This window comes from Dermacentor andersoni, chromosome 5 (assembly GCF_023375885.2).
Source record: "Dermacentor andersoni chromosome 5, qqDerAnde1_hic_scaffold, whole genome shotgun sequence".
NCBI lineage: Eukaryota > Metazoa > Arthropoda > Arachnida > Ixodida > Ixodidae > Dermacentor > Dermacentor andersoni.
In genome coordinates this window covers 141,162,484-141,182,150 of record NC_092818.1, presented here as the reverse complement: position 1 = coordinate 141,182,150, position 19,667 = coordinate 141,162,484, and the positions used below count along the sequence as shown (strand labels likewise).

Here is a 19,667-nt window from a genome sequence, read left to right as displayed (position 1 = left end):
TTTGATCGCACGGCCTCGTGCTTAGCTGCGCAACGGCACTGAGCCACTAAGTCACCACGGTAGTCTGCGCCGACACGCGTTTGTGCTAGTTAGTACTGAAAGAACCCAACGCAACGCTTTCGTAGAACTTTTCTCTTTCGTGTTTATTCACAGTCTGACACTAAAAAAGAAAGAAAGAGCGCAATAGTAGTCGTTTGTTGTTTATTAAAATAAATGAATGAATTGATAAAAACGAAGGGAAAGAAATTACTGCTGACCACATTGTAACTGTAGCGCAGTCTGCCGACACCTGAAAGGTGGTCAGCTCTGACGACGGGGGATTGGCAGGAGCGGGTGTAGAAGAACATGGAGACAGGACCATAGTAAGGAAGATAACTATTTACGTATATACAACAGAGAGACTAGGTAAGATTTATCCATAGTTTACTTCTGCAGCGACTTCCTCGAGAGAGTTTGCCACCCGGCCCCGCACACCAGTACGGTTAGGACATAACGTAAAGCAACTACCTAGGCAAAACAGGCCACCTACTGAGGATTTCCTTCACTGACCAGCTTACCTTGAAGACAGATTGCTGTATTCAAATGGATAGTTAGTCATCCATCACCGAATGAACGTTCTCCTTTCATCCTCGGACCCTCTTTTCCAAGCGCTAATAGCAGTCTGTCTTGGTCTCCTAGCTCTGTGTGAGTAGTATGCTTGTTATGCCCGGCTTAGAAAAAAAAAAAAAGAAGAAAGTTATGCTGTCTGATCTAGCAGCCTGCCGCAATGCTATCGACAAATTTCTGGGTCCGATGCCAATAAACAGACGTCTCACGTTGTAATACGCATGCGCTGTATCTGATGTACACAGACAGCCCATAATTGTGCGGCATTACTGGCGAAACCGTGTTCCATATAGTCTCGACAGAAAACAATGAAATGTTCAGCTTGAACGCAATAAAAAACACATACTTACTCCCCATGAAAATAAAGATAGGCTGATAATAATTAACTTTACACTGTGTTGACAGAAATTGAATTATTGCTAAACTCACGCCCAACGACAACCTTATCAAGTCAATTGTAAGAACCGACGCTAACACTAGCTCATGTCTTGAAAGGTCGATGGCTACTCTTTCTCCCTGGAAACAAGGCTGTTGAAACAGAGCACAATTCTAAGAAAGAAGCGACACAAGGACGATGGAGACGAAGACAAACTTGTCTTGACGCCTTCTGGAAGCGAATTAACAAAGAATATGTTTCGTAGCTACCATCAGCTCACTATGTCAGTTGCACTTCTTCAAGTAAGACGAAAGTCGGAGATGTCGTGCTTATTATGAACTCAGAACTGCAAGAATTTCGTGGAACCTGGCTGAAATTGAGGAAAAATTTCCGGGTCGAGAGAACCACTGTCTCTCTTAAAAATTCATAATAAAAGAAAAAAAAAGCGCGTAGGACGGTTACAAGCGTGTAACGCGAATGTTTCTTTAAGCGTTAGATGTGGTGCTGGCTCAGCGTTCTCGCTCCCCATCTCGATCTCGTCGATTCGCTTGGGGGTCTGAAGGTCCTTCTCCCTCCATGACATTTCGTTGCATGTGATGTTTGAAAGCGTTGTCGTTTAAACTAATTCGTTCCTCCTCGAAGCTCGAGAGCTCAATCACTGGCGCAGCCGACGGCGATATGACGTCGACGATGGCATCGCGGTGACGGCATGACGGCAATGGGATGACGACGAGATGACATGGCGAACGTAAAACGTCGACCGCATGACGTAGTCGGCACGAGGACTGTCGGATGACAACGAGTAGATGCCGACGGTGGCGTGGCGACGGCTGACGACGAATATATGGCGAAGTTGGCATGATGGCGACAGCACGATGGGAATCGGATGACGAGGGGATGGGGAACGACCCCAATGATGTCACAACGACGACACAATGACAACAATGGTATGACCACGGCGGCATAATCACGGTTGAATCATGACAGCATGATTATGATGGAATGACGAAAAACTAATGACGTCGAGATGACGATGACGGCTTGATGAGAATTGGATGTCGTTTCTGAAATTAAGACGTGTGTACGACGACTGCATAAGCACAATAGTTGACAACGACTGTATGACGACGAGTGAGTGACGACGACTGCATGATAAGAATCCGGTGACGAAGATGGAATGACGACAATGGAACGACCACAATAGCCACACTACCATGCTCCATGACGTCCTGGAGTATATGGCCCTCCTGGACTGTATGACATTCCAACATCCTGAAGTGTATGACAACTACGACACGACAACGCCGTGATAATCACTATTCAATGACGACAGCATCATTACGATGGAATTTTGAAGGAGGAATGACGTCGATGCAACGACGAAGGTGGTATGACGACGATGGCGTTATGAGAATGAAACGACGACGAGTGTATGATGACGATGGCGGGCGCATTCGGTTAATTTCCGTCACCCGTTACGCACGGAGGGCAACACCATCTGTTTATGTTTCAGGTAACCGAGCTTTGCGTCACCGTAACCAAAATGTACTTTCTTATTGGTGGAAGCACAGGCGAAGAGCCGTGCATGTCAACCAATGGAAATACCTTCTGGCACAGTGCCATGGTACTATCTGCACCTACGAACGGCGCCAATGGCGCGAAATTGAGCAACGAACTAAGATAAGCTAACGCCTTAATAAGCGAGGCTCGAACATCATTCAACGCCTAGAAATTCAGACTTGAGACAACTAGCTCTAAAAAGACGCGGAAGGAGAACAAGGAGCACACAGGACGCAGTGCTAGTTGTGTCCTGTCTAGCATTGTGTCCTGCGTGATTCTTGTTCTCGTCCCGCGTCTTTTTAGCACTATAGTTAACAATGTTTAAAGTCTGGAATACGCTAACTAGTCCAACTTTCTTTTTTAATAGTGAATATATATCATTGTTGCCATAAACGAAAATACAATAACTCAAGTTTCTCACCCCTTCGTCATCCCCTTCATAGTCCTCGACATAAATGGATGTTGCGGAGATAGCGATAAATGTCCATCTTACGTTCTATTGCTACTTGGACGCATAAGACTCGCCTACGCTTGTATTGTGGTATCTCTACAGCAGATTTCACCCTTTACAAGAATTTTCGAGATAAACGAAGCCATGTAAGGAGTCTGGAGAGCGATTTGGGTTATTTTTGTGTCACGCAAATACACGATGATATTAGTATGCTCTGCGGCGTCTAGAGATTCACACCATATAATTTATATCATCACTGACGTAATCTTGAGAAAAGAAACGGCGTGCACGTTCTTTTTTACTGCAACTGTAATCGACAATGCAGTGTTAGCTTCAATAAAAGCTGGAACTTGACAACAGGCTAACGTTTCAGGCGACAGGCTAGCGCAAGTGCACATGATACTCCCTACTGCACGTAACAGGTGGTAGCAGCACACATCAGCACCTCTAACATAATAGAATATCTGCGTGGAAGGACCTTGACGTCTTTGCGCCTGGATAACACTACAATTAAACGCATTTCACGAAAAAAAGAGGATGGTGCTAACCGTCGCCCATGGCCTCTGCTGAAATGTACGAGCTTTCGGGCTCCTCTCATCACGTCATGGCTGAAAGTGCAAACACGCTTGGTCATCTAGGAACTTTTGAACATACAGGCAGGTCCATAGGAAAGATCGTGATTGCGCTCACGAAAACTACTACAGACGCTTGCTAAATCACCTTTCCGTTCGAAAGGTCCATGTGCCTTTTACTGGCCTAGAGCGTCCCGCACTTCGAAGACGCTTCACGAGGCAAACGTGGCACTAAAAGACAATGCGTAACACAAGTAGCTGCTGCCAGACATAATTAGGTATTGTGGAAGAACGCATTTCGGCTTGCTTGGCTGCTGCATATTGTAAAGGTATTGACTAGCGTATAAGATAGTGATCGGTAAGGGCAATCTCAGCTTCTTCCGCTCAGGCCAAGCCGAATGCAGCGTTCACATCTAGGGTCAAATAAAAGTGGCCCACTGATACTTCAATGCAAGGCCGGATAACATGCACCGCGTACTCGAATTATGTGAAGCACTGTCAATACGATGCATATAACCCACGCAGTGCAGCCTGCTGACCTGGAGCAAGGCGTACAGCGCAACAAACCAGGACACAGCGCGCAGGGAATTCCGCCTCCCCTCGTTGCCCATTCATTTAAAGTATGCATCAGGCACTGCGACAACAGCTTTCAAGGCTGTCGCCTTCATTGCGACTCACTCTCACTACCCTCTCCCTGTAACCTGTTCCCCGGAGCCCGCTGTTCGCAAAAACATTTTCGTTGTCGAGGGAAGGGGAGGGGTGGAGGGATCTCTGCATGGTCACGTGTGACCCTTCCATCCGCGCATTCTGAGGCCACTCTCACTCTCGAAAGGTTTCCCGGCTTTCGAGAGTGACACACCGGCACGCTGACTCTTCTGCAGCGGCCGCCACCGTCCACGCCTCACAATGTCCGGCGTGTACACCAAGAAATCCGTCGATGACGTGCACGACACTTCGGTGGGCGCTCTACCTTTCAAGTTGCAGCGGATAGCGGAAGAAGAGCTGGGCGAGACACAAGCTAAGAGACAAGATGCGCTCGAGAAGCTCACGCAGCTCTTGGAAGGTAATATGACAATGTGCGGCATGTTTTACAGTGAAGTCGTTAGCCTCTAGTTGGTCGGAAGTTTTGGGTCTGTGCTCACCGAAAAGAAAACGGCCACAGCAAACGGGTTTTTTTTTTTTCTTTTAGTTTCCGTGTACCAGAATTACGTTTTCTCGTATATTCAAATTACAGTGTGATTCTATCATGTCCGCAGATAGTATGTAAGTCGTATACAATTTTTCTGACGCATTTTACGTTGAGAATTTCAGTAACGCGCTTACGCCAGGTGAAAGGCCTACCAGAATGAGGATGTGTGCCCCACTCCAGCACACCTGCGTGCGCGCGTGACGAACGCGTGCGCGCGATGAGTCTGCCCTCGATGCGTGGGCGCCCTGCCCGTTGTATCTGCCGCACAGCGTGTGCTCGTAATCGACATCAGGGCAAACACTGTTCAAAAAATCACAGTAACGTTTGACTTCGTCAACGCGGGTTGCGGGCAAGCGTATGGACGCCGCGAATATGCACCGTAGCGTCAAAGCACAAACATAACGGTCGCGAACGCGGACGCTGCCTTGATTTCGACGGTGCGACGCCTTGCGGTGATGGTAGTGCTTGCGCAACGTCGCTCTCAGACTCTCTTCAAGAGTACCAACAGAGTTCCCAGAAGACTTCCAGATAAGCCCTCTGGAAAAGCGCAAGTTAGAATAGTCTTTACATTTATAGAACTGTCCATCTGGCACCAGTTCTGCTGTAGAATTGAAGTGTTCGACAAGCGAATTTTATTGTGAAGTACAAAAAAAAAAGAATCCATACATGAGCTCGATGCATGTCACACGTTCTTCTCATCTGAACACATCAAGAATATGTGCCTACAGCATACTATGCAAGAATATACTCCTATTTTCTTGGCTCACTTGACTGTCAAAAATGCAGCAGAGGGAGTTGTCTGGGGTACAGAACACGCTGCTGTCATGGAGTGGAGAAAAGGGTCTATAATGGAGGCGGAATTTTCTTGTGGATGCACTACCTAGCCGTCGCACCTGCCTGTAATGCAGTGTACAGATTAGTAGAATAAGCAAAAGGATTGCGGGGTTATAGCCCTTTTACAACATGATCTGTTGGAATGACCATAGTTTGTTGTTTTCTGGAAACATTAGTTAGGGTACCGCACAAAGTGCAATGTATTAACTGTCAAATGTGACACTTTGTTAGCCGCAGTGAGGAATTCGCTCTTTTACTATGTTGGCACGGACTCTGTCAACCTAAGCAACATGAGTTGCTTAGAATATGTACTTTTTCTTTATTCCGTTTTTGTAGCGTTTGTAGGGACAAACGTTTGGAAACCAATGTGCTATCGAGTGGGTAGGAGCAAGCCTACATAAAACGACATTAGAGCTTCTTCTAGATGACTTGAAATAATTGTGAAAGATATGAACTAGCGCACATTTTTAAAAATGCCGCATACATCCACGTGGTGCGAAAAGGTCAAAAGAGAGTCCTCGTTCATTGCCAGCTACGGCGAACACCGATGCGAGTGAAATCAATGCTCATTGATAGCGGGATATTAAAGGCTGAGTACTGACGAGGATGTTTGTTAACAGGAAAACCACTCGGTATCATCAACATCGATATATGTATGCATCGAAGGGAACAAACGGCTAGAAGCAGAGGCATATTTCATGTACAAACTGCAAAAAATAAATACTTTACTGGCTACGCATCTTGAGCGTGCGTTGCCACACAGTCCATCTTTCTGAAACTCAATGTTACAGAACTGCTTACGTCCGTGCATAGGTCGGTGGTCGCAACGTCGGCGTGCTGCAGGAAGCACGTACGCTGAATGCTCTGTATTTTCTGTCGGTTAGTGGCAAAGCGGGCAAAAATAAAAACGATCTAACGCACGAAATATTTACATCAACGGGAAACGCTCGATTAGGTGCGGCGTGCTTTCTTTTAATTCTTATATTGGCTTGTCGGCGTGACCAGGCGACTTACAACCACTTACAGATGCTGGTACAAGCATGAGCTTCCATTCAAATCATGGCAACCTTTTGTTGGACCAAGCGGTGCAACCTTTCTTCACTACATGTAGCCGGGGGCCGACGATAAATGTTCTTAGCAAGCAGAACTTTGGCGAGTTGGTTCATGGTCGGATGGTTGGGAAAGCAGCGCTACGTGCACATGTACTATGTGTCATGTGTCAGTCACATGCGTTATATGTCAGGCAGATTTCAGATGTCAGATGTGCCAGATGTCAGACACATGTGTCATGTGTACTATGTGTCTCTGTCCCTGTGTTTTTAGCGCTGCGTAAGAGTACCGCTATAACTTTTCCAGAAGCCACTGGGTCAGACGCACAGCTTTAGAGATGCCACAACGCTGTGAATTTGTATATACGCACGTTCTCTCATCATGATCATCATCATCATCAACCGGCCCTTTTCCTCCCCGTCCCTTTCCCTCGGTGTTGAGTAGCAGGCCGCCCTCTCTGCATTTCTGTAAATAAATTAACATCTATCTATCTATCTATCTATCTATCTATCTATCTATCTATCTATCTATCTATCTATCTATCTATCTATCTATCTATCTATCTATCTATCTATCTATCTATCTATCTATCTATCTATCTATCTATCTATCTATCTATCTATCTATCTATCTATCTATCTATCTATCTATCTATCTTTTCCAAAACATTCTCAGCAAGGTCGTAAGTTATTACATTTCGCAAGTGTGCTGGTTGCCATCGATGACCATGACAGTCCAAATCCAAACCAATCTGAGAGCCAACATACCAAACCGGAAATATTTAAAAAGTCAATAAGTGTTACTTCGTTGACTTCTGTGGAATAGTTTCGTTGAACTAGCGAAGTCTTGGTTGTGCAGCCATCTATTGCCGTATCCGGGAATTTTATACGTTGTCCCTTCGGCAATCTGTTGAACTTCACTGCAATACAGCCGCGTAACTCAATGGGCAACATTTAAAAAAAATTATAGTACCAAATATTAGCCGAGTTAAACAAATTTGTAATAGAAACATCGAAAGGGTACTTCCTTCTATTAACATAGGCATTTATAGCAGCTCTTCAGCACTTAATCCTGCGTTATATCAGTGTTTAGGTCAGAACCAAAATACTGCTATAACGCAGAACTAAGTGCCAAGTAAGTGTGATAAATGCGTAGGTTATTAAAAGGAAGTACCCGATCGACCTTGCTAAAAAAAGAACTTGTTGAAACTAGGTTGATCTTTTTAAATATAAATATTTGAAAGTACTGCTCTTTGAAATACACTGGTGTGATGCGCCGAAGCTTAACGAATTGCCATAGGGGCAATATCCAAGATTCCTGGGTAGGCATTTGAGACTCATTGCCTCAAATTGCTAAAAATATTAATTATTTTATTAGCACAAACTACGCGTTAATTCACTATTTAACCTATCAGAAGAATTTTTAATAAACGCCTTTTAATGCATGTACAAATACATTTGTGCTAGTTACAAGAACACACGTTATCACTCTTCCCTTCACCGCTGTTTGTCACCACTCACTTAAGCATCGAATCGATACAGTAACGGTGTGATTTGATGCTGCAGTAATAAAACAAACAAATAAAAGGATGAATTTGGAGAAGCAGCGGGTGTTAGTTAAAACATTGGCACATTTTTTTTTTCTCTATAAGGCGCATCATGACTGTGGTTTCTGAGATGGGGTCAAGTTCCTCATGCATGAATCCTTTATCGTGTTAGCCATTACATGGACACTAAAGGCGAATTTTTGTTGTCGGCTTCATGTTATATATAAGTACACATATTTGAATAAGTAAAATTGTCCAACGGCCGTATTTGAGAAAAGGACCTTTAGCAAAACAGATATTATAACCATTGGATCATGGAAGGCTTTCTTTTTTTCTTTGATGCATGGTACTTGATTGAAGCTACTTAACATCATATGCAAGCATTACACAGACACAGATCAATAAATTACACTTTAGAAAGAACCAACAAACAAGATCTTTATGAGCAGTAACCGATTAAGAAAACGAGTACAGTGGCCCCTAACAGAGGGACAACGACAAATAACTAATCAATCGTGGTCACCAGCCCGGTTGAAATTGTTTTGTCATAGATATATTTTATATGAAAAATCATTCTACTACGCTGTACTGGCAATGGAACATTGGGCATTGCGGTCAAACATCCGTGTCTTCCATGAACTGTGTAGTCGAATTAATAAAAATATATCGAAGGGGAAGCTCTCGATCGCGTTAACCACGCTTTTCTTTCCCGACTTTTAGAACATGTAAACGTTGGACCGATCCTTCAAAAAGTAGTTTGCATGCGCTATAATAACTCTTCTATTGCATCATTGTTACCAGTACTCTTTCAAAACCTGTGCCTATACGTTTTCCTGTAAAAGAAGGATTTCGTTTGCACTTTTGTTCGCACTTTGTTTATGACCATTGGGTATTAGCATTCTTCAGTGTAGTGATATTCAGGGCTTTGACATCTTGGGCAACGAAATCAAAATATTGGCCTACGCAGATGATCTTACCATTCTCTGTACCGACAAACCCAGCATCCACAGAGTCATATCATTGAACAATTTGAAATGTCTTCTAGTCCACAGCTAAATCGACCTAAAAGCTTGGGTGTTCGGCTTTATTTGTGGATTTTTACGCGAAGTCACAATGCTAGTATTGAATAGACATGCGTGCCACCAAAATACCAAGGTGTTCCTTTAGACGCATATAAGCTTAGCGTACATTACTGGCGAGAACGGGTACCTGGCATTTCCGTGTACTGCTGATAATTTTGTTCCGCATCGCCTTTCTATATTTGGAAGAGGAACCACCTGTAACCTGTTCCTAAATACAAAGATATTCTGTGTACTGAAGATTTTTTATTGTGCCAGGAATTATATTCCACGTTTCCTTTGCTACAATTTGCAACATTTGCATGGTCCTGTACCTTTGAATTTGTGAGGCGAGATAACCTCTTTAGGCCTGTATATGCTGGCAGACTTGGTTTGGTTCGTCTTACTTGTGACAGATGGTTTGTCGCTTCTTGTTCCGTGACAGTTCACATCCAATAATTATATAATTCAGGCAAGTTAATCTAGTCAATGGTCTGGTGAAATTAAGTGTTAAAATTAAAGCTACAATAATAGAAATAATTGATAATCATTAGTGCAGAAATTCTGAACTGCCAAGGGAACATTTCAGCGGCTGAATCCCAGGGTAGGGGCCCCCAAATGAAATAGTCCAAGTGAAATGCTCAAGCTTGCTATCACTGTAAATGTTTTGCAGTTCTGGCGAGACTGCCACTTTCTCGCTTCAGAGCCGCACTGAAGATAATTCTGATTACGCTGCGACAACTCTGACAATTCTGAATGCCAATGTTAAAACCTTTCAATTGAAGGGGGCCGCATTCTCCGGGTGTAATGCCTCACACGGAAACCAAAGCGTTTCAAAAAACCGCCTGTCCTTCCAAGAAGCTCATCATGGTAGCAGTATAAGGCAAGCAAATCTTCAAAATTGTTTCGAATTAAAGGTTAGTACGAATTATATAAACTTGAGATGTCACAAGCCGACACTGATAGAGCTGATTTACTGAAAGCAAGCGTGGGAAAGAGGGAACAAATAAGATAAAGAAAGAAGCAGCAAGAACGTTGTGGCTTGTGTTGTTGTTGTCGTTGTTTTCGTCATTACTTGCGTCCGTATTTGCACACCCGCCTTTCAGTAACGTGAATCCGCACCAACTTGCGCGTTCTAAAATAATGTGCTTTGTGATCGCAAGAACTGGTGCCTTCCTAAACAACGCCTTAATTAGTCAACAAAAAGGTAATACTATAGGCCAATATTCAAGAAAGCATTCTTACGCTGGAAATGATCGCAAGAGCAGGCACCAGCCAGTAGCAATGCCAGACAAATTATTAGTGAAGGCGGCCGGCCAATCACACACGGCACTTACGAACAAAAATTTTAGTGAATTCTGCCCCAGATTTTTCAGCAGTTTTCGAAACAGCTCTTTAATTTTAACGTTGCCCACCTTCAGCAATACTCAGCAAGCTTACCTAAATAGGTTAGCAGTTGTCCTATCTACTTCTTCTACCTCTGTTTACCCGTCTTCAGATTCGAGTTCATTCATCTTCATTTTACGGCACGAACCATGTAGCCTAACAATGAGCAATCTGAAGTTATCTTAGGTTCCGTAACTTGTAAACAAGTGCAGGCTTCCTGCCATGATTGACCTCTTTGATTAGTCAGTTATAAATTCCAGTGCCCGAATACACAGAGCCTTTTCGTTCGTAAGGGCGGTTTTCCTTAGGCCAGCCGCGTTTACTAATGATGTCTAACATCCCAATTGGCTCGCAACTGTTCTGATGAACCGTTTTAGCGTAAGAACGTTTTTGTGAATTCGGGCCCAAAGGACGTATGAGAAAAGCTTTTCGTTCGTAAATGTTGTTTACTATTGGCCAGGTGCCTTCGCTGGTAATACGTCCGACATTGTCATTGACTGTCATCTGCCTTTAAGACAAATTCTATAGCGTAAGAACTTTTTGTGGGGTTCTTTTAACGTCTTTTAGCTTCTTTTAACGCGAAAGCGTTAAGGGCCCCATGTCGCAAAAGATCCGGCCTCGGCGTCCCCCACCTCGCGTCCGGCATCCAGCGTTGGACGTCCCTTCGGTATAAAGAATTTTGAAGCGAATTCTGAACCACGCCTACCTAACCACTTCTCTACCACCAAAGTTATTCACACCTTGTCTTTCACACTTTACGAAGTTATTCCTCGACATTTTGAGAACGGTAGCCCACAAACAAATGTAATGAAAAAAAAGCACCGACAGCGCATGTGCTTTATGTTAGGTCTTCTCAGACTGAAATATTAAAAGTGCGAACCAATAACAGGAGATCGGCCCACGCAATAGGGCGTGTTTCTACCAGAAAGCTTGCCTTCGTGCATAGCATTCGCCTCCGGCGTTTCCCGGAAAACCTTATGTTTACATAAGCTGCAGTCACCGGGAAGGATGAAAAGCAGTCAGGGGTCTTTGAACGCTATCGCGTTCCACTCTTAAAAGCGAAGCTTAAGCGTCCTCCAAATTTTTATCTATGTGCCATCCGCAATTGACCACCACCGCGGTGATCGCCTATCACGCCGGCCCATCCGGCAAATCAGAAAATACTACGTAATAGGAGTTTTGTAAATGCAACCCCAAGTTTATTGGGTCCTTTGTTTCTCTAAAGCACGCTGGAAACCTGTACTTTTGTTTTCAATAGTGAAACTGGGTGACGAGTAGTCTCAACCGATGTTCATTGCATGTCCGAAAAAGTTTTAACACATGAAGAAATCAGCTCATTTCAAACTCAGACTCCGTATTTTCGCATTCTGTGCCACAGCGGAAGCGGAGCTCAACGCAAGCAAAGATCCCAAGTTCCTGCTGCGTTTTCTGCGGGTACGCAAGTACAACGTGGACGGCGCACTTCAAACTATCCGCAACTACTACAGGAACAGAGCTTCCTGCGTGTCCATCTTCCGGGACTTTTTGCCGCGAAAGGCGCCACCAGCGGGCCGCAAGCTGATCATGGTGATGCCCGAGAAAGACGTTCGAGGGCGTCCCATTATCCTTTGTAAACCAGGCAAGTTAGATGTCGTGATGCAGTCAAAGTGTGTTCTATAGCGTCAATGTTTTCTTCAAATGTGCCCGGGGAAAATCATTGTGGGCAGACTATACTGCTCTTGCTGCACTATCACATTTGCCGTAGATTGCGACGCCTTCAGTATACAGACAGCACTCGAAAGCAGTTCAGCACTGCAACAACCGGAAATTGTGCAAGAAAATAGTGAAATATTATGAACTGGTACCTTCAAAGTAAGCTCCTGCCGGAGCGGCTTCTACTACTTTCTAACCTCAGCGTGGTAATGTGCGCGTTCTTCGGATATATGAAATTTGTGAAATAGCTACTCAAATATGTAAATTAAGGTAAATGCTTGAAAATGCGTAAGTGACTTTCAGCATTCTGTCACCTCCACAGATTTAGTACAAGATCTACAAACAATATGGAATAAGAAATTGCCGAGATGAATTCACTGACTGCGGTATAACTGTGTTGCCTTTGTAGGTAGCAGCAAATGGCGAAAGAGCGAGCTGGGTTTAAATCACATAATAATTAAATTATGAAGTTTTACGTGCCAAAACCACTTTCTGATTATGAGGCACGCCGTAGTGGAGGACTCCGGAAATTTCGGCCATCTGGGGTTCTTTAACGTGCATCTTAATCTAAGTACACGGGTGTTTTCGCATTTCGCCCCCATCGAAATGCGGCCGCCGTGGCAGGGATTCGATCCCGCGACGTTGTGCTCAGCAGCCTAACACCATAGCCACTGAGCAACCACGGCGGGTTAAATCGCGTATTGACCCTGAATATGTCGCTATGTGCTCCACGCTTTAATTATGGAGTAAGCGCAGGATAGCCAAACGGGTCCGACATTGGTTAAACTACTTGCATTGCTTTCTTGCATGCCATATATATCTCACTCTCTCCGCGAAACTTCGTTTCTGGCTACAAGATGTTATGATTCTTTCGTACCACGTGAACGTTTGCGATGTCTATGAGAGAGAGAGAGAGAGAGAAGGCACTAGACCGACTTGTGCTCCTATCATCGACTGCCTTTCACATCGCATCGCTGTTTAGAAGTGTCGTCGCACCAAGCCTAATAAACAAAATTTCGGATGCTTAAATTACTGAACTTCGCAGAAACAAATATTTAAAAAAAATTAGAGGCCCTTCGCTTAGAACAGCGGCTGAAAAGCGTAGCAAGAGCGTCTTTCTTGCACATGCTGCAGCTTACGTAAGTGCTCTTGATCATGAACGCATGCTGACGAACTTGCGCTAGCAAGACGGAGGTACTGCACGAACTGGTGAAACCTCCGTGCTTGCTACAGCCCGGTATTGGGGCGTCATCTGGCATGTACTCAGCGTATGACAGCTCTTGGCTTTGAGATCATGAAACAGTCATGTGCATCTTTTTTTTCACTTGCATCTTCTTTTTTTTAGTTTTGAGATGTTTTGTATGTGGCAAGAAAAGCAATTTTTTTGTGATATTTCTTGGTATAGTTTTCGTGGTATAAGCGAGCGGTTCCAGGGAAGATGGCACAAACATCTCAAAGAAAACTTTGCTTGGTCACCTATCTCAGAGGTTTGTATTACACGTTAGTAGAAACACTAAGTGTAACTTGCAAGGTAATAGCTTCCATAATGACATCTGACTGCGTTATGAAAGAATGATATAATACATACCTTTTATTACTCCAGGTGTATGGATGCCGAACGAGCTGCCTTACGCAGACCTTCAGTGCACGTGGCTCATCTGCATGGAACACATAGCGGCCGACCCAGCAGCACAGGTCCTAGGAGTTGTGCTCTTGGTGGACTACGCCGAATTTACGGCCGACAAAATCCTATCGCTGAGCTTCGGCCTCATCAGGAGAGCCCTGGAATATATCCAGGTGCGGACACCCAGTCAATGCGGGATTCATTTCCCTCGTTAGAAACAGTCTCTATAGCAAAGTTCAGGTACTTAAATACGTGACGACAAAATCTCCCAGGTAGCAACAAGCTAATCTCCGTAAACACTGCTCGCACCTGATGGATATTAGATAGTCTCGAAGTAAAATAATCTCTGAGGTAGACTGCTACAAGCACTCCCATTAGCTATGGTTGAATAAAGACGAAAACTACCCGAATCCAGCTTGTAAAGCTCATTTGCTTCAGCATATATAGTGCAATGACGTCGCAGCTAAGGCTTTGAAGTTTGAATTGTTAGTTATAATAATATCGCGGTAAAGTGATGCAAGACGAGGAGGCAGGAAGTAGAAAGACCGAAGACACAGCGAACTGTTTATTTAGGCGAACTTGTGCCCTCGAAACCTAAATGCACTTCGATGCGGCAACAACAGCGAGAGCGCTTGTCGGTCGTGATATCGAAAGACACGGCTATCATGCTGCCCCCAGTCTACACGGGCGTCATTGCGCTTTCTACGTTACCTTGATATCTTCACTGAAATTCGAGGACGTGCTACAACAACCGGTACACTATGACAGGGCGAGCCCGTGGCTACAACATTGGAGGCTCACGAACACCGCGTTTAATCTGCCAAAACGCGTATGGAAATATTTGGGAAATCCTGTACCTAATCAGTGGTGCATCCGTATACGAAGAGACACTAAATTTATGCCTTCCAGAATAAGAATTCCTGTATTTATGTTTTTTGCCCGTGCCTCGAATACTGGTTAAAATTGAGTGTTGAGAAAGCCGTTCGAAATATTCTGATATGTCGTTTGTTTGTTCCACCACCCCACCCCCCCCCCTCCAAAAAAAAAAAAAAAACACTGATTTTAATAGTGTGTAGGAATGCGCACTCTACTTCAACCACAGCGATGTGGCTTTAACGGTCTTCAACATCTGTCTAAAAAGCGAGAGTTAAGAGAGAGTTAACGATGACTGTTCAAATATATATTCTGTGATTTTGCCTGCCCGAACCACGATCTGATTATGAGGCACGCCGTTGTGGGGGATTGCCAATTAATTCTGGCCACCGGGGGTGCTTTTTTGGGCGCCTAAATGTAAGCACACGAGCCTGTTCGTATTTGGCTCCCATCGAAATGTGGTCGCCGCGGCCTGGATCAAACCCGCGATCGCGAGCTGTCCCTCGAGGTTTCGACACACAGGTGTGCACGGCCTGCAACGAAACTCGCGACGTAGCAGCTCCTGATTTCAGGGGAAAGGAAGCGTTGACGGCATGCTGTTCATACGCCTCAAGAAAAGAGCAGACTGAGATTTGTTCTCCGCGTATGTCAACTGTCAGCGGGCGACCGCATGGTGTAATAAATTTTTCTTTTTTTTTTTACGTTCCAGGATTGCATGCCGATGAGAATGAAGGCAGTGCACATAGTGAGACAATCGTACGCGTTCGACATGTTTTTTGCGCTCATCAAGCCTTTCATCAAGGCGAAGCTGGCCGAAAGGGTAAGCGAACTGACGTACTTTCTTTCTGCTTTACTTATTACACTATACGCGTGGCTTATTGGGTGGCATTTGGCTTAATTGCGCAATCGGTTGCACAAAGCGCCTTGAATGAAACAGTGTCGCGGCTTCCGTGGCCCATATACAAGGCATTCAAGTTGCTGAGTCTCCCTTTACAACTAGTTCCTTCTATCTTTGGAAACACGGAAAGAAAAAGAAACACTGCGCTCAGCATTGATATTAAATAAGCAACTTATTTAATATCAATTGAGGCTGAAGGTGTAACCCTCAAACGGCATGCGCTGCTGACGGGAGCTAATGTTACGACTCGTCTTTCTTTCTTTCTTTCTTTCTTTCTTTCTTTCTTTCTTTCTTTCTTTCTTTCTCTCTCTCTCTTTTTAAACCGACAACGCTGCGGGCTCTGTGCATCGCGTTTTGAAGCTTCTTTACTTGTTTACCGGTATTGATAACTACGTTTGAAAGAACAACTGCGACAAAGTGTTGCACCACGTAGAAATTATTTGTAGCGCTAGTGTAGGTAAAGACAAGGCTCAGTGTAGAATTCTGTGCGTACAAAGCGAACGGGTACGCTCCGAACAACTCCCGAAAATTCAGCTTTCCTATGCTGAAGCTAGCAAAAGGGCCGTCAGCACAGCTCGGCCGAAGCGACGCAGAACCCAGAAAAGGCCAGACCTGAACGAACATGCCCACTCACTGCTTCCTACGCACTGTGTTTGTTGCATGCAGCTGTACTTCCGAGTTTTCGCGAGTCTTAAAGGCAAAAAAACAACATCGGGGCTCTCAGCAGCATGCCGTGTGCGACTGCGTGGCGTCATAGCAGACTACTCGTGCAGCTGCGCGACATACCGCTAGGGGTGCCTATCGTTTGCCACAAAGAAATGTCAGCGTTGTTAATTGAAAATCTGTGTGATTGCTACCCTAACCCATTTTCCACCATTACTTTAATGAAATCTATCGCTGGTTAACAAATTGGGCACAAGCAAAATATTTTTGCAGTTTTCCTTCAATCTTCAATCAACTATAATCTAGAAATGTTGTGTGGCGTGCTTACCTTCTTTTTTTGGCATTTGAAAATTATTTCGCGGCTTCATTGAAATAGTTTCTCCTTAAATAAGCACTCTAGAACTGTCAGCGTTCGATGTAGAGGACGTTTTAAGTATAAGATTCACAATACATAATTATTGAAAGTCGTCTGCCATTTGTGAACAATTGAATCTACATTGCACAAAACTATTCGTTTTCTTTTCCTGCCTTGCACTTTTTTATCCCAAAGTTTCGCTTCCACGGAGACAACTTTGAGAAGCTCCACGAGGAGATCTCTCCGAAGACTCTGCCAGAGGAGTACGGAGGTCAAGCACCGCCTGTCGACCACGACGCATTTTGGAGGCGAGTGGACGCAGAGTCCAAGGACTTCGCTGCCGCCAACCGCTTTGGCTACCCCATGAAAGACGAGGACGACTTGCCGCCTGACAGTGAGGAACTGAAGCAGGAGCTCACGTCGCTGTGATTGCAGCATGAACACTCACAATCACTCAGTGTGCGTGTGCTGTAAGACACAATAGTTATGTGCATCGCAGCAAGCACCACGTTTTACGGCGAAATAAAATCAGTCCGACACTAATCAGCAGCGCTAGTGTGAAACAGCAAGTCATTACGGACGTTTTTTTTTTTCATTAAAGCAGAACTGCTGCTGGTAAGACTGAATGGTCTACGACTTTTGAACACAAGCAATGAACCTAGTGGTTTGTACCTAACATGAAGTGTTTTTGCAGCCTCTTTCGGGTTTTTGCTAACCCCATTCAGGATAAAAAGCTCTTCTTTCTGCATCTAAGCAATTGCACCACTTAATCTGAGAGCTTCGTACTGCAAGTAATTTTGTTTGTCCCGAAAGAAATCGTGGAGGCAAGCTGTGCTCCTTTACAGAAAGAGATGCACAATAAAAGCGCAGCAAAACGTACACCACAAAAATGCGCTGCTTTTTTACATGGCCATCAAGAAAAATTTTTCGATAGCAATACACAGTATCATGAGTCACCTAAACTTACCTTTGAGTATTGACTCCACGAAAACCCAAGCTGCTAAGAACTTACATGGCATCATCGTATGCCCCAAGTACTAGCTAGTAAGATTGCTTGACTATCAATTTTTTTTTTAATTACCCGCTATCGGTTGTATAGACAACAGCGGCTGCGAATCAGGGAATGTGAACACTGAATGCCATGCGAATGGTGAACTTCGAACATTATGGCTTCCTTTGATGTGCGCTGTCGCAAAAAGAATGCACAGTTGATAGACACAATTCCTAAAGTATTTGTACTCAGTGCCCGGTGCCTTAATGCAATGTCATTCAGTTTCAGCACAGCGCCAATGCGCAGACACATGAGCGGCTAACTGGCTCCGAGCACTGCCAGCTCCACGCTCTAAAAGGTCAGCCTTACTCTTTCTCGTTTTCTTCGTTTCATGGCTTCTACAAAGAGAGGAGAAGGGACGAGTACAACGTCGATTGTAGGAGTAATTGGTAAAGCGCTTCGAAGCGGGTATAGCCTGAAATAACTCAAAATAACTGAAGTTTGCCTAGCTATCTACAAACTTACGCCTCCAGGTGGTATGGATGATGCATAACTAATGACGCAAAAACTCCGCGCAAACACAGGCTTCGGGAAACGTGTTCGTTATCACGCAAAATGATGGAAAGAAATGCCCTGTGAAACTGCGCAAATGTAAGCTTGACAGGGCAAGTACGCCGAAGCCGAAATACGCTTATATCCTTTCCTGTGCACTCGGTGTCATTAAGAGTCATGTCTGTAAACCGGTCATGTCCGTCTCACTTTACATACGCTTCTGTTTCCTCCTTCATATGATACTTCTTTAAACAAGAACTAACCACAACGGTCTAACATTGTTTTCCGCATGTTCACTTGCAACTCGCGTCCGAAATATGGTCATTTTCAACATGCCTCGCGCAATAACGAAAAATTGGAGCTATAGCCGGGACGCGCTAAGTAATGTTCGTTTTTCAGAATCGCCCGTTTAGCTAGAGTCAGCGATTCGGTTGCTTTCAATAAAGGGGCGCATGCAGCATATATACGTTACAGTGACCACTGCTAAAATATAGAACGCGTACGTGGAAGCCTGATAAAGCGCTACAATGTTTTGACGTGCTGACGAAAGAACAGGTGACATGGTTCGAATGCGCAGCATAGTCCGCAAACACAAAATACGTGAAAGAAAAAAAAAAGACAATACAACCGTTTTCTATCCGTAAGGCACAGTCAATAAAGTTTGACGAGCAGGCACGAAGTGCAACTAATCATTGCGACAGGCCGACGCAGCGTCGACGGGGAATAAGACCCGCGCCGGGCCGCGTCGTCACTCGTCGCGGTGAATGCCGGCCAACGTGCGGCCCTCGGTCTCCGGCACGAAAGGAATAGCGGCCGCGGCGACCAGCAGCACCGCCAAGCCGAACGCCAACGACATGCTCCTGAAGTCGCCGGCCCTCAGCAGCTCCTTGTCGAAGTGGACCATCACGAAGGCGACCAGCCAGCGCCAAACCCAGAGGAAAGAGGAGCTCAGGTAGCGCCACCGCTTCAGGGGCAGCAGCTCGCTGACCACCAGTGAAGGCACGTGGCACAGGCCCACCGAGTAGGCCAGCACCAGCAGGCAGACGGAGCCCACGACGTCCCACCTGGTCGCACTGGCCGTATCGGACGACCACCGGCTGCACGGGTGAGCGGGTTCGCCTTAAGAAACGGGCACTGAACGAAACTGTTAGCTCAAGTTGCAGTCAGCGGCAGATCAAGGAAGCGGCGGCAAACGCACTCTCACAGAAAATGTGTACGAATTCGCCAGCGAATCACCTCATCCTCATTTCTCCTCTTCACCTGTACTTGCTCTCCAAGTCCCCACCATCCGCTCGTTCAGGCGCTGCTGTGTCTTGAACCCTAAAGACTAAGCACTTAAAAACAAAGGTTACGGCGCTAAGCAGACGCGAAAGAAGTGAGAGACAAACGAC

General features: G+C 45.0%; 2 protein-coding genes across 2 annotated transcripts in view; one reads left to right on the top strand and one right to left on the bottom strand.

Moving 5' to 3' along the window:
* The window catches only part of LOC126532108 (uncharacterized), a 53,035-nt gene extending 35,554 nt beyond the window's left edge, over positions 1 to 17,481 (top strand). Inside the window, exons 6-10 of the mRNA XM_072288365.1 lie at positions 4,447 to 4,628; positions 12,007 to 12,246; positions 13,915 to 14,117; positions 15,527 to 15,637; positions 16,929 to 17,481. Of these exons, the coding sequence (XP_072144466.1) occupies positions 4,447 to 4,628; positions 12,007 to 12,246; positions 13,915 to 14,117; positions 15,527 to 15,637; positions 16,929 to 17,162 (970 nt within the window). The 3' untranslated portion in view covers positions 17,163 to 17,481. The remainder of the gene's footprint in view (positions 1 to 4,446; positions 4,629 to 12,006; positions 12,247 to 13,914; positions 14,118 to 15,526; positions 15,638 to 16,928) is intronic.
* Positions 17,482 to 19,024: 1,543 nt separating this feature from the next.
* On the bottom strand, positions 19,025 to 19,523 carry LOC126532107 (solute carrier family 2, facilitated glucose transporter member 8-like). The gene is made up of 2 exons (XM_050179794.1): positions 19,513 to 19,523; positions 19,025 to 19,373 (listed from the first exon to the last, which is right to left on the bottom strand). The coding sequence occupies exons 1-2, from the start codon at positions 19,521 to 19,523 to the stop codon at positions 19,025 to 19,027; spliced, it is 360 nt and encodes a 119-aa protein (XP_050035751.1).
* Between the last annotated feature and the right edge of the window lie 144 nt (positions 19,524 to 19,667).